This window comes from Syngnathus acus, chromosome 12 (genome assembly GCF_901709675.1).
Source record: "Syngnathus acus chromosome 12, fSynAcu1.2, whole genome shotgun sequence".
In the NCBI taxonomy this organism is placed as follows: domain Eukaryota; kingdom Metazoa; phylum Chordata; class Actinopteri; order Syngnathiformes; family Syngnathidae; genus Syngnathus; species Syngnathus acus.
The window spans coordinates 1,853,849-1,868,597 of NC_051097.1; the positions used below are offsets into that span (position 1 = coordinate 1,853,849).

The 14,749-nt window shown below is 39.9% G+C and overlaps 1 protein-coding gene across 2 annotated transcripts in view; it reads right to left on the reverse strand.

Annotated features, from left to right (window-relative positions):
* Positions 1–541: 541 nt before the first annotated feature.
* Positions 542–14,749, reverse strand: part of il6st (interleukin 6 signal transducer) — a 30,493-nt gene continuing 16,285 nt past the window's right edge. For both annotated transcript variants that reach the window (XM_037265804.1, XM_037265803.1), the window contains 6 exons: positions 12,652–12,753; positions 8,315–8,458; positions 7,541–7,684; positions 3,489–3,585; positions 3,052–3,133; positions 542–2,076 (listed from right to left, as the gene is read on the reverse strand). In XM_037265804.1, the coding sequence (XP_037121699.1) occupies positions 1,468–2,076; positions 3,052–3,133; positions 3,489–3,585; positions 7,541–7,684; positions 8,315–8,458; positions 12,652–12,753 (1,178 nt within the window). In that variant the 3' untranslated portion in view covers positions 542–1,467. The remainder of the gene's footprint in view (positions 2,077–3,051; positions 3,134–3,488; positions 3,586–7,540; positions 7,685–8,314; positions 8,459–12,651; positions 12,754–14,749) is intronic.

The following is a 14,749-nucleotide window of genomic DNA, read 5'->3' on the forward strand; positions in this document are numbered from 1 at the left end:
TATTTTTCAAAGTCTGTTAATGGACACAGCGCAAGTACCCTAATTTCTGGACTAAAGGTCGCACTTGAATATAAGGCGCACCAGCTAAAATTTGGGGAAAATCCTGCTTTGTTCATATATAAGCCCCACTGGACTGTAAGCTGCGGGTGTTTTAATGTTTAATTTCCATATATAAGCAAATATGCACAAATCATACAACATCATAAAAATCATGAAAAATCCATAGGTAATCTGCATTGGACTATAAACCATAGGGTTCAAAGCTTGCGCAGAAAGTAGCGGTTTATAGTCTGGAAAATATGGTAAACAGCGCTGATATAGGGATCAACAGACAAACTCGTCACACGTTTCCCACGAGAGCTGCTTTGTCAGAGATAAAAAGACTTGTAGTTGACCAAAGCATGTGGCGGCCATGTTGGCCGTGACAATTTTCTCAACAAAAGCAAAAGCTGCGCGATACCTGAGATTTTGGTATCGATCAATACCAAGTAAATACTGGCGTCGGGATCACTAATACCGGTACTTTTATTTAAAAAAAAAAAAAAGCGATTTTAAATTGCTTGTCCTAACATGTTTTGTGCAGATTAAGCGTTCTTGTTGAGTTCTTAACCGTGCCATACTTTCTTCAATGGAAACACAGAGCATGGAGATTAGATTTGCATCACTGAAAGCACACCTCATAAGGAACGTGTAATATGTACATGCTCAATGATTTTTTTGTGCTCGTCGTGCAAATGTCTATTGAACATGCTTTTTGGGGGGACGGGGTATAATACATTGATTTTATTTGTAACGACCTTATCAATGGCATTTAATTAAATGCAATTGTAAGGGAGGTGATAAAGTAACATTGTGGCTCTTGACTGTGACCACCCACCATTATCCTTCCCCAAGCATCAATAAGGAAAGTTTGGATCAACTTGAATACTTTTTAAACAGTTTGAAGTTTTTTTTATATATATATTTATAGTATTTACTATAATGTTGTACTGGGAATTTTTAAGCTACAAAAACAGTAAAAAATTATTTTGTACTGCATTGTGTGGTTTTTTAGGACGAGAAAAAAAATTACTTAGGTGTAATGAACAATTGGCTCTAACAGACAACCCCTTCCACTACTTAGTCCATTGAATTGAGGTTCCACTGTATAAAATACACATAGCAACATGGCAACCATGCATACATCTTTACTACCAGACAAACTTTGATATTGAGGGATTTGTATAGGCATTTGGGCATGGCTTCCAGTGATCATTCCGACATATTGCTGTTCTCAATTCAACAGTATAATCAAAGGGTTTTCAACTGGAATATACTCGATACATCACTATTATTCTTGAAAAGGTTAGTTCTGGTTAGTTGAGAGCGAACACAGAACAGAACTAGTCTTTTGCAATCACCAAAAACTTGAAATGACCATGCAACATTAACACAGGCAGATCTATTGTCAATCTCCTGCACGTGTTCTTACTGTGGCCTATAGCCACCAAGCTGTGGCATATAGCTGGAGAGAGATTGGCCACCTGTAAGTGTTTTCTGCTGATTGTCTTTTCCCGAGGTACACGTGTCCAGCGGCAACAGCACTTGGTGTGGCTCCTCCTCCACGTGGTTTGACTCAGGAAAGGTGCCATTGTCTTGGTTCCATTCACTGTGTGTGAAGCAAGGCAGTCGTGAGAACGGTTGGGAAGCTTTGTTGCCTTCCTGCACTAAAAGGTCTGGGTTCTCCTCAGAGTCCAGGAGTGGTTGTGTGGACTCTGAACGGGAAAAAATGAGCTGCTGAGGTTGAGCACTCGGGGTCTGGCCTTTGTAACCATTAGAGGCTACCACTGAAGAGTACTGAACAGTGCTGGCAGTGGTGTCAGCAATGTCAGCACCCTCGTCGCTGTCAGACACACTCTGACGAGGTGAGGACATGCAAGAGGAGCCTCCGATACCACTGCTGTGTTCCTCAGACAGATATTTGTCCTTCTTGAGAGCCAGGCTTGTTTTGTCTTCCTCAGACACAGATTTTCCATCACTTACATCCACATCAAGCACACTGATGCCAGACAGAGAGTTTTCCTTTGGTGTCTCCGGCTGCGAAGCAACATAAAGAGACAATCTTAAAAGAGCACTAGTACAACATTTTGTGAAATGTGTAATGCACATTACGTTCCAGGTAACAGACAAAATTTACAATGTAGTGGAAGTAGCTATGGTATTATTTATATAAATATGTTTCATGCGTACACTTCACCAACAACGTGAGGTACAGGTAATATTTTTAGGGTCGCCATCCACACATTCCAAAAATAGCTGATGACTGAATGTGTGGTATGCCTTTAAAAGGCATGTTTGGACTGTTGAGTGATGTGGAAGTGAATATACAGTGTAAGATTGTACTATTTTCTGTAGAAAATAGCATTAGCTTTTGTGGTGCACAGTGACATTACAAGTTGAGACTACCATCAGATATACTAAAAATGTGTAATGACTATTTTGTTACCATTTGTTTGCTAATGCGATTAAAAGAGCACCAACAGCTGTTTACGTCATCCCTCTATAACAGGGGTCACCAAGCCCTTGAGGACCGGACCTGGTGAATGATGTTTACTTTACTGCAGATATGCAATTGAGTAACTTTACTGCACCATACTGTATAATAATAAAACATATATAGTACATATAAACATTTGTAATAACGAAACAAACAAAAATCAGTGATGAATGTACATTTCACATGACCAAAGGAAGTAATAAGCCAATTTAATGATAGGTTGTCAGCTGCCTTGGTACATCCAACATTAATGTCGTATGTTAACTTTCATATTTACTTATGACAAGTAATTAATATTTTAATGTGCGGGACACATGCCCCCGTTCTCCATTCAAATTTGAAATTGTATAGTTTATTGTGAGAACATCTTATATTTCGTATTCTTGTACGACTGTCATGACCAAATGTTACATGTTATTTAAAACAATTTTACTTAAAACAATGCCTGCAGAGTTTAAGTTTTTATAATGGCAAAAGACACTGACTATCTTGATTATTTCAATTACAGTCCTTACTTTTAAAGGATAATCAGGGGACCAGTCTCCAATGGTGCTCTTTCTGGGGTTTGGGATCCAAGGCCATAGATTCTTCCTTATCCTGTGCAAAGAAATAGATGACTATAAATTAGCTGCATTTATAAAAGAGACACAAAGCTGCACTTAGTGGCGAGTCACAGCTGACATTTTTTATCAACAGCCCACCATGGTGCGGTGCATACACTCCCATTGTTTATTTATCGTGTAGACTGAAAATGTTGGTATATCACAACAAAAGAAGAGATTGTCAACTAAATATTTAATAATCATAATCAAAAACATCCATCAAATAAATACTCAACTAAATGAGTTAAATTTCACATACTTCATCGCCTCAACAGTAGTGTCTTAAGAGAAGATTTGATAAAAATGTCTTTCCTATCGCCTCCAAAACATGCAAACAATTCTTTACTTACACATCTTTTTTGTAGATACACAGCAACATGGTTAAGAGAACCACAAAGAGAAAGCCAAGACTAACTCCAACCACAATCATCTCAATCTCCCCTGGTGCTGTGGGAAACAAACACAATTTCAGGACAATTCTAAAACAGAATCAACAATCTAAATTATAGCTATTCCTATAATGTAAATTAAATATGCCATGTACATTTAAAATATATTAAAAAAAACACACAAAAAATCAATGTTTTCAATGTTCTGACATTTTTACATAAAGACCTATCATAGCTGCCAATGTCATATTTTCCGAGACTTATGTGAGCATGAGTAGAGATGCGTATGCGAATTTTGGTGACGACAGATAACAGTTTCCTAACTGTCCTGTTCAAACCTATGGCAAAAGCTTGCGTTCTGAAAATGTAATCTCTCGTATGCGTTCTGAAAATGTAATCTTTCTCATCCGAATTGCCAGTGTTCTGCCAGGTGCAAAGCCAGCATTTCTACTTATTACAACGAGGGGGAAAATCAGTGGTGGGTCCATCCATCTATACCGCTTGTCTCCACGGGGGTCGCGGGCCTATCCCAGCAGTCATCGGGCAGTAGGCGGGGGACACCCTGGACCGGTTGTCAGCCAATCGCAGGGCACACAGAGACGAACAACCATTCGCACTCGCACTCGCACCTAAGGGCAGTTTGGAGTGCTCAATCGGCCTACCAAGCATGTATTCGGGATGTGGGAGGAAGCTGGAGTGCCCGGAGAAAACCCACACAGGCACGGGGAGAACATGCAAACTCCACACAGGGAGGGCCGGAGGTGGAATCAAACACGTCCGTACCCTCCTAGCTGTGAGTCGGACGCGCTAACCAGTGCGCTAACCCGACACCGAGCCGCCCTCAGTTCATTAGTGTGTCATTCGTGCAAAATCCTTTCAGAATAGCACGTTAAGACGGAGCTGCAATTGGAGGTACAATCAGTGGTTGCAATTCATTCTTTGTCATTTCAGCCAAATCATTTTAACAACCCACAGTGTTATTAGGTAACCACTGAATGTTGATCTCGGCCAAATTAACAGCCTTAACTAATAGAGCACCTGTGAGGCGGAGTGATATATGTAAAGTTAAAAGTTCCAGTGTTGTTGTAAAGCGTATTGTCTGTCACTTATGACTAGTACAATTAATCTGATTGGTTAGATTTCACATTTTTATAATCAGCACAAATTTTTGGACAGATTACATGAATGAAATTGGATAATTTGCTGCAGCAACCTTCATGATCTCGCCATGGCACTTTGCTTGGAAATTAGTGGCTACGTTTAGATAGACAAAATTTCTTTAATCTGATCAGATTTCGGGTTAAAATTATGATCGGATCCATTGTTTTCATGGACACAGAAAATATTGATACGAATAGGATTTGCATGTTTATGCTTCACACTCTCAAGCGGAAAAAAGCATTTTGACATGCGGAGATTGACCAAATATACCAGAAAAAGTAGAAGACGAAGCCGTTGCAACTTCCATGTCAACAAAACATTACTTTTCATTTCTATTTTAAAGGTTAATATTTTTCCCCATTTGCGCTATTAAGTCAAGTTAACACTTCTTAATGGAGCTGCAATGTAACCTTCAGGAGGACAATTCTTGCACCCGCCATACATTTCGCTCTTTCGTTTCTACTAGCTCTTGGGACTAACAGAAACGCATATACAGACGTCACAGACATGCAAAGTGAAGACGCTTTTTTCAGACATCTCGGAGAAAGTGTTTTCACGCGTGCTGTTCGGATTATCAATCGACATCAAAATAAAATCTTGATTGGAATGGGTTTGACTGGGGCTAAGTATTCTGAATGTGGTGTGCACATAAAGCATTTTTATTCTCATCAGGCTTTCAATCCAAATAAATGTGTCCATGTAAACGTAGCCACTGTTTTAGAGCAGCAATATGAATATGGAATCTTCTATTTTGATAAATACTTACTTACAGTGCCTTGCGAAAGTATTCGGCCCCCTTGAACCTTTCAACATTTCAGGCTTCAAACAAAGATATAAAAGTTTAATTTTTTGTCAAGAATCAACAACAAGTGGGACACAATCGTGAAGTGGAACAACATTTATTGGATAATTTAAACTTTTTTAACAAATAAAAAACTGAAAAGTGGGGCGTGCAATATTATTCGGTCCCCTTGCGCTAATACTTTGTAGCGCCACCTTTTGCTGCAATTACAGCTGCAAGTCGCTTGGGGTATGTCTCTATCAGTTTTGTACATCGAGAGACTGGAATTCTTGCCCATTCTTCCTTGCAAAACAGCTCGAGCTCAGTGAGGTTGGATGGAGAGCGTTTGTGAACAGCAGTCTTCAGCTCTTTCCACAGATTCTCGATTGGATTCAGGTCTGGACTTTGACTTGGCCATTCTAACACCTGGATACGTCTATTAACCAGCTCAGTGGCCTAGTGGTAGAGTGTCCGCCCTGAGACTGGAAGGTTGTGGGTTCAAACCCCGGCCGGGTCATACCAAAGACTATAAAAATGGGACCCATTGCCTACCTGCTTGGCACTCAGCATTAAGGGTTGGAATTGGGGGGTTAGATCACCAACTGATTCCCGAGCGCGGCACCGCTGCTGCTCACTGCTCCCCTCTCCCCCAGGGGATGGATTAAAATCACACGGGGATGGGTTAAATGCAGAGGACAAATTTCACCACACCCAGGTGTGTGTGTGACGATCATTGGGACTTTAATCTTTAATCTTAATTTGTGAATCATTCCATTGTAGATTTGGCTTTATGTTTTGGATCATTGTCCTGTTGGAAGATAAATCTCCGTCCCAGTCTCAGGTCTTTTGCAGACTCCAACAGGTTTTCTTCCAGAATGGTCCTGTATTTGGCTCCATCCATCTTCCCATCAATTTTAGCCATCTTCCCTGTCCCTGCTGAAGAAAAGCAGGCCCAAACCATGATGCTGCCACCACCATGTTTGACAGTGGGGATGGTGTGTTCAGGGTGATGAGCTGTGTAGCTTTTACGCCAAACATATCGTTTTGCATTGTGGCCAAAAAGTTCGATTTTGGTTTCATCTGACCAGAGCACCTTCTTCCACATGTTTGGTGTGTCTCCCAGGTGGCTTGTGGCAAACTTTAAACGAGACTTTTTATGGATATCTTTGAGAAATGGCTTTCTTCTTGCCACTCTTCCATAAAGGCCAGATTTGTGCAGTGCACGACTGATTGTTGTCCTATGGACAGACTCTCCCACCTCAGCTGTAGTTATCTGCAGTTCATCCAGCGTGATCATGGGTCTCTTGGCTGCATCTCTGATCAGTCTTCTCCTTGTTTGAGATGAAAGTTTGGAGGGACGGCCGGGTCTTGGTAGATTTGCAGTGGTCTGATACTCCTTCCATTTCAATATAATTGCTTGCACAGTGCTCCTTGAGATGTTTAAAGCTTGGGAAATCTTTTTGTATCCAAATCCGGCTTTAAACTTCTCCACAACAGTATCTCGGACCTGCCTGGTGTGTTCCTTTGTCTTCATGGTTCTCTCTGCGCTTTAAACAGAACCCTGAGACTATCAAAGAGCAGGTGCATTTATACGGAGACTTGACTACACACAGGTGCATTCTATTTATCATCATCAGTCATTTAGGACAGCATTGGATCATTCAAAGATCCTCACTGAACTTCTGGAGTGAGTTTGCTGCACTGAAAGTAAAGGGGCCGAATAATATTGCACGCCCCACTTTTCAGTTTTTTATTTGTTAAAAAAGTTTAAATTATCAAACAAATTTCGTTCCACTTCACGATTGTGTCCCACTTGTTGTTTATTCTTGACAAAAAATTAAAATTTTATATCTTTATGTTTGAAGCCTGAAATGTGGCGAAATGTTGAAAGGTTCAAGGGGGCCGAATACTTTCGCAAGGCACTGTAAGTATTTATCAAAATAGAAGATTCCATATTCATATTGCTGCTCTGAAACAGTGGCTACGTAAGTATTACTGATGTATTTGAAACATACAAATTAACAAGCTGAAGTGCCTTAAGAATGTTTGTGCAACAGGTGATCCCACTCACCGTATCTCTGGGTGGTAAAAGAGTGGTTTGTGCCATTTGTTGAGCCTCCATTGGTGGTTGCCCTGATCCAGGCATCATACTTGGTGTTAGCTGACAGTGAAGTCAGCACACATGAGGTTACGTTAGCAGGAACAGTGATTGTTGCTAATGAGGGAAAACAGATTTGTGGACAGTTTTTAATACAAGAAAAGTACGTGTACACTCCCCTACTGAAGAATTAGATGATTAAAAATGTCGGTTTGCCATCAAAAGAAGATTATGAAACAAAAGCGAGATTTATAAGTATTTACAACTGAATATGATACACAACTTATAAATAGTGAATAGTTTCTCGGCCTCTGTAATTCACAGAAAATCTTGAATTTGCTCTATTTATGGGTCAAAGCAATTAAAGTATGACTGGCGTCGTCTGGTGGAATGAGTGCTATTTTAAACTATTTTTTTAGGCAGACAGGGAAAGGTTTTTACCTACTGTACATGTTTCAGCTACTTCTTGTAACCTTCCTCAGAAGCGTCACAAGATGACGCTTGTGGGCCATTCCCAGTTTTACATTTCAGTGTGCTTGTGGCGCAAAATGCAAATGTTGACTCTTGAACTGTGATGTGAATCTGCTATTTTCGAGCCTTGCTCTTGTCTCATATTACTTTCTTGACTTGCAACCGAAAGATTTCAAGCAAAAATAAAGATTTGTTCCAATACATTTAAGGGAGAAAATTACAAAGAGATGTGCAAAACTAATTAGTCTAATTCAGGAAGCTACCACAAATACATACAGAATTCAGTTCCACTTGAATAGAAAATTGTGTAGTTTGTGATGAAGCCTTGTCGTTGATTTTGAGGAATTTCATTCCAGACAAGCTCTGCTTCATTTCGTCCTGGTTTACCATTCAGTCGAACAGAGGGGCCTACCAAAGGAGCTGGAAAAGAAAAAAAGACCATCAACATGCTAATATTAATCATATTTATGGAAAAAGAGCATACTATATTTTCTGGATTATAAATCGCATTGTTTTTTTTCATAGTTTGGCCGGGGGCGTGATTTACTATGCTCAGGAGAAATTATGTGAAATTACTAACACATTATTACTTGATCAAATACATTACTTACTTACTAGTACAAGTACATCACTTCACGTGTTATTTTCACACTAAACCGCATGAGGCCGCTCTAGGCCTGTGGAATAATTGGAACTGCAACTGACGAGGAGTCTGACCTCAGCGCCGCATATACTTCTGGAGTCATCGGAGTTGTTTACAAGTGATGCCAGAGGATGAAGATTTGGGTGGTTTGGAGTGACACAGATGGTTCGATAAACTTGTCATTTATGTTATAGTTATTTGAATAACTCTGAATATGTTATGTCAGGCACATTCTCAGTTCCTCGTTTATGTGTTTATGTGCAGCCTTGGCGGGGTCCAACCCTCACTGAAAACAAATCCGATTTACTGCCGGAAATGCGGACCAAACTCTGGCATTGATGATACAGGGACCGAATGGATGGACGGATGGATATATATACATAAATAAAATAAATATAAGGTAAGTTAGTTTGAAGTTCACATACTGTAAGTTACAGTAAGTTACGGAATGTATGTACTGTATTTTCCGGACTATAAATTGCAGTTTATTTGATAGTTTGGCCGGGGGTGCGACTTATACTCAGGAGTGACTTATGTGTGAAATTATTAACACTTTTATATAATTTCACATGTTATTTTCACACTAAACCGTGGAATAATTGGAACTGCAACTGACGATGAGTCTGACGTAAGCCACATAGGAGAGGAAGCACTGCATCTTCTACCCCCGGAGTTAGCGGAGTTGTTCAAAAGTGACACAGAGGATGATTTCATTGGATTTCGTGATTCGGAGTGACACGGATTGTTTGGTAAACTTGTTAGCATGTTATTTATGCTATAGATATCTGAATAACTCTTAATATGTTACGTCAGACACGTTCTCAGTTCGTTGTTTGTGTCATGTAACGTTAGCACACCGTACAATTATTCAGCCTGTTTTTGCCTCTATTGTATTTTTATTTTAAATTGCCTTTCAAGATGACATGTCTGTTCTTGGTGTTGGATATGATCAAATAAATTTCCCCCAAAAATGCGACTTATACTCCAGTGAGACTTATATATGTCTTTTCCTTCTTTATTACACATTTTATGGCTGGTACGACTTGTACTCTGGAGTGACTTCTAGTCCGGAAAATAAGGTACGTAAAATGTAATGTCCTTTGATTGGTTCATCGGGTATACATATTACGCCTGTATATTACACCCCTGTGTGGCAGAAGCCACACAAAGCAACTTTGCAGATTTTGGAATTCAGTCCACACAAAAGGTGCACCTTATTAAAAGGCGTACCTTCATTTTTTGAGAAAATTAAAGGCCTTGAAGTGTGCCTTATGGTGCGGAAAATACGATAGTTATAGCAGATGAATTGCATCGAAGGTGCTGTATTATTCTCGGGGAACACAATAATGTGTTAAATGCATTTGTTAGCTTCTTGCTAACGCTAGCATTAGCTCACTGGTTAACTTGACTGCAGTGCTTGTTTACAAGACGTGTTCATAAATATTGTGTGGGGATTTATTTTGTTACGTGTTTTGTATAGTTGTATGGACAAGTCTTCTGCCATTATATTTTTACTCAATCAAAAAGTTTGCGGCAAAAGTAAACTCTACATCGGCTAAAAAAACTACAAATATGTCCGACCGGAAAGGGAGGTGCACGTCTTGTGGCCTGGAGGGAGTGGGGTGTGAAGTATCTCATTTGCATTTAAAGAATGGCTTGCTCTGAGATAAAAGAGCGACCTGTGATGCTATCAAAACGGGGAATTCAGACAAAAGCATCGCTGTTACACTTTATATAGACCGCAACTGAATGAGTAAAACGTAAAACAGAAGAATTTATTAACATGATATGTATGCTTTAAGGAGTTATCGTTGGTGTTTTGGCTGTGAAACGAATTAAACGAACTACGGTATTTTCCGCACTATTAGGCGCACTTAAAAACTTAAAATTTAGTCAAAAAACCACAGTGCGCCTTATAATGCAGAGTGCCTTATATATGGATCAATTGATGAATTTGTTGATCCATACTGGTTGTAAACAGCGCTCTGCCAAAATGTTTCAGTACGTTTTAGTACGACTAGTAAATTACAAGGTCGCATCGCTTCCCAGCATTACGGCAACCGTGGTCAGGGGGCGTCACTGAATAGCTGTTGTACCCGCGAGGCTATTTCATTTCAAAATAGGCTGTTACGTTAATGTTTTCGAGTACATTTACGGATAAATATCCAACGGGAACACAAATAAGCAGCACCAATGTGTTAAATCAGTCTTTAGTCGGTTCCGATCACTTTATGGGAGAGAGTTTGAGAAACGTTTACAGGGGTCTGCCACGACACTTTGCTGAGGCTCATGGGAGTCTGCGAGCTGAGGCTCATGGGAGTTTGCGGGTGGCTAATGCTATAATGATAGCTACTATATGCACGAGGCTATTTCAATTCAGAATAGGCTGCTCCGTTAATGTTTCGAGTAAATTTACGGATCGATATGGAAGGGAAACATAAGTAAGCAGTACCAATGTGTTAGATCGAACTTTAGTCAGTTCCTATCATTTTATAGGAGATAGTTTGAGAAACGCGATTGTTCACAGAGGGCTCATTGGTTATTGGCTAGTGGATGCATACCAGAGATGGGACCAAGTCACACATGTGCAAGTCTCAAGTCTTAACCTTCAAGTCTCAAGTTGGGCAAGTCAAGTCAAGTCCTTAAATAGGTCAAGTCAAGTCCAAGTCAAGTCCTTAAATAGGTCAAGTCAAGTCCAAGTCAAGTCACCTTATTCTTGCAATATTTACTTAATTCAGTTTCATCATCATATTCATTGCATTAAAGCTATATATACACACCTATTTAGATAAATGAAAAGCACTTACTTGGCAGAATGGCTCTTCAAATGACGGACAAAGTTTGAAGTTTGTCGTCTGGCTGTCCGAAATGTTTTTGTTGCATATCTCGCACTGTGCTGTCCGTCTTTTGCCGTCATAAAAGTAATTGCGATAGCCGAAGGTGATGACTCGCGGTACCGCTCCCGCTGACATGTTTGCGCATGTCTGATATAAAGGGGCGTGATTCTCCAATAAACACGTTCGGTAGGTAGAGAGGGCACGACTGATTGATTGACAGGGTAGTGATCCAATCATGACAACGCCATTCTCAGCCTGCGCTCCTACCGTGTATTGATATTATTTTTTTAAATGTATTATTAATTTTATATTCAAACTGAAAACATAAACTAAATAACACTGAAGTCATTCAAGTCATCGTGTCTCAAGTCAAGTCCCGAGTCTTTAACTTCCAAGTCGAGTCACAAGTTTTTTCATTTTTTGTCAAGTCACAAGTCATCAAAACAGCGACTCGAGTCGACTCGAGTCCAAGTCACAGTGACTCGAGTCCCCATTTCTGCATACCGCAACCCTAGTCAACCTCAGTTTGTTGCAGTATAGCTTCTATTTTATGCGCCTTTTAATCCGGTGTGCCCTATATATGAAATAATTTCTAAAATAAAAAAATAATAAGGGTGCGCCTTATAATCCAGTGCGCCTTATAGTGCGAAAAATACGGTATACTGTATTCTTATGGAAATAAAAAAAAATGTGTATTGTATATTTCTTATGGAAATATTTAACATACAAAGTAAGTCCTGGAACGAATTAAATTTTTATGTAGGGGTTTGACTGTACAGGCTTTAGCGTCTCTACCTGATTGCGTTGACTGAGCCCCCAATCCCTATTTTATTTTTATTTCTCAACCCCTATCCTTTTATTTTATTTTTTAACATTATTATTATTTTAGTTTACTGTTTTAACTGTGTTGCGTTTTGATCGAATGCATTCATGAGCGTCCTTGCATGAATGGGTTCGAATTTTGGGTTTGAAATGTTTGGAGGCAAGACTTATATCTGTTGTTTGATGACATTTGTGAACTCCAATAAACAAAGTTAATAAAAAAACAAAAAACAAATCTGAACTGTACTGACATGTACTACCTGGTGGAATTGTCAATTAACATTTAAGAAAAGGTGATTATGCAGTCTTACCTCGTTCCTCGAGAAAAGCTTCTACTCTTGCTGGTTTTCCTGTCCATCCAGAATATATGGGATACACAGATATGTTGTAGCAAAGAAACTTCTCTAGGATGCCTGTGTGTAAGAGAAGTAAAGTGAAGCATGTTAAGTTAACACTATTGGAAAATAGGCGACGGTGAGATAGGATTTTGACTGACATGTTTTTAATGCCTTTATTTATCAAACTCTTTCGAATAAATGCGGAGACTGAGTGGTCATCTCTTAATAGAAAAGAAACGATGCAGCAATTTTGGACGAGTGTTAAAAACAACACATTGATTTATGTAAATGTTGTGTGGCTACCGCCACACAGGACCGTAATATGTAATATGTAATACTCTCTCTCCTTTTCTTTTCAACCTCTATTCAGAAGTAATCATGAGGAAACTGGATTTAGAAGAAAAGAATATCAGGGTGAAGATAGGCAGAAGTACCATCAGCAATTTAAGGTATGTAGATGATACAACGCTGCTGGCAGAGAATGAGAGAGACCTGAAGAAATTAATCCTGAAGCTGAAAGAAGAGAGCAGCAAGATGGGACTCCACCTGAACATCAAGAAAACTAAGATCATGACCACTGCTAACAAGACAGTTCACATAATGATCAATAATGAGGAAACAGAAGTGGTTAATAGCTTTGTACTCCTTGGGTCACTTATCAATCGCAATGGAGGCTCGACAGCAGAGATCAAGCGTCGATTAACGCTGGGGCGTACGGCCATGGTAACCATGAACCAAGTATGGCAGTATGAAAGTGTTAGGGTTGACAAATTATCTTGATCGTATGATTTTGTTGGAATGTAGACTAGAATTATTAACTTTCAGGTTTCCTTGACTCTGGGAAGTTTAACCATTCAGTTGGTGAAACTTTCCAAATGGTGTGGAAACATTCTTGCTTAGTTAGTCATCTAAAATGCTCCACTAGTTTTTGTTTACATTAGATCGTAAAATACCCCCTGCTCTGATCTCACCAGACGCCGGGGGTTTCACCAAACCTGTCACCCCCACCCTGCTTGTTCTCAATAAATATGATCTTGCAAGAATCCAAAGTCAGACTTCGTTCGAATGTCGCTGTATGCACAGTGCCGAACACCATCGTGTTCCCAATTGCAACATATGGTGTTGGAGAAGACTTCTACGGATTGCGTAGACAGCTAGGGTCAGCAACAAAGCTGTTCTGGAGTGCATCAGCACAGATATCTCCCTGGAGGGCAAGATCACGAGGCAGAGGCTTACGTATTTTGGGCACGTGATGAGGGCCAATTCTTTGGAAAAGGAGATGATACTGGGAATAGTTAGTGGCAAAAGGAAGCAAGGAAGACCGAAAACCCATTGGCTAGACACCATCAAGAAAGAATGAGCATCGAGCAACTGAAAGAAGCCGTGGACAACAGGCGTATCCAAGGGTCGGACACGACTGAACGGATGAGAAGAAGAAGAATATGTAGACCTGATGAACCAATCAGAGGACATTAAATTTTACGTAGACTGGGGCGGTAACCCAATAAGAGGACTGTACGTATACCTCCGCCACCATTGACAACTAAATACCGTATTGGCCCGAATATAAAACGACCCTGATTATAAGATGACCCCCTGTTTTTCAAGACTCAAGTTTCAAAAAAAGACTTTTTGAACACCAAATTAAATTTTTATACAGAAAATGATTACATCTGAAACAAATGATTATAACAATTTATTCGAGAGAAAAAGCATGTTATTTTGCCTCATTCAAATCATGCATTGTAAATAAACCAAGCTACTTGTGAATATGTACTTGCACACAGCTGAGATAATTGCATGCATATGTTACAATGTCAACACCAAAGTGACAAGGGTGTGAACAGTGCAAGTCTAGGCCCTAGAGTAGACTCACATCCTAGACTTTAGGGCAGACATGGGCAAACTACGGCCCGCGGGCCACATCCGGCCCACGGGTCCGTGTAATCCGGCCCGCCAAACCTGATTAATTGTATTATTAAACATTTTTTTGGGTCATTTTTCCTGCAATGACTGTTTCCCCAGTAGATGGGGAACCGCCCGCCCGTGCATTTACTCCCGGAAGCCGTGT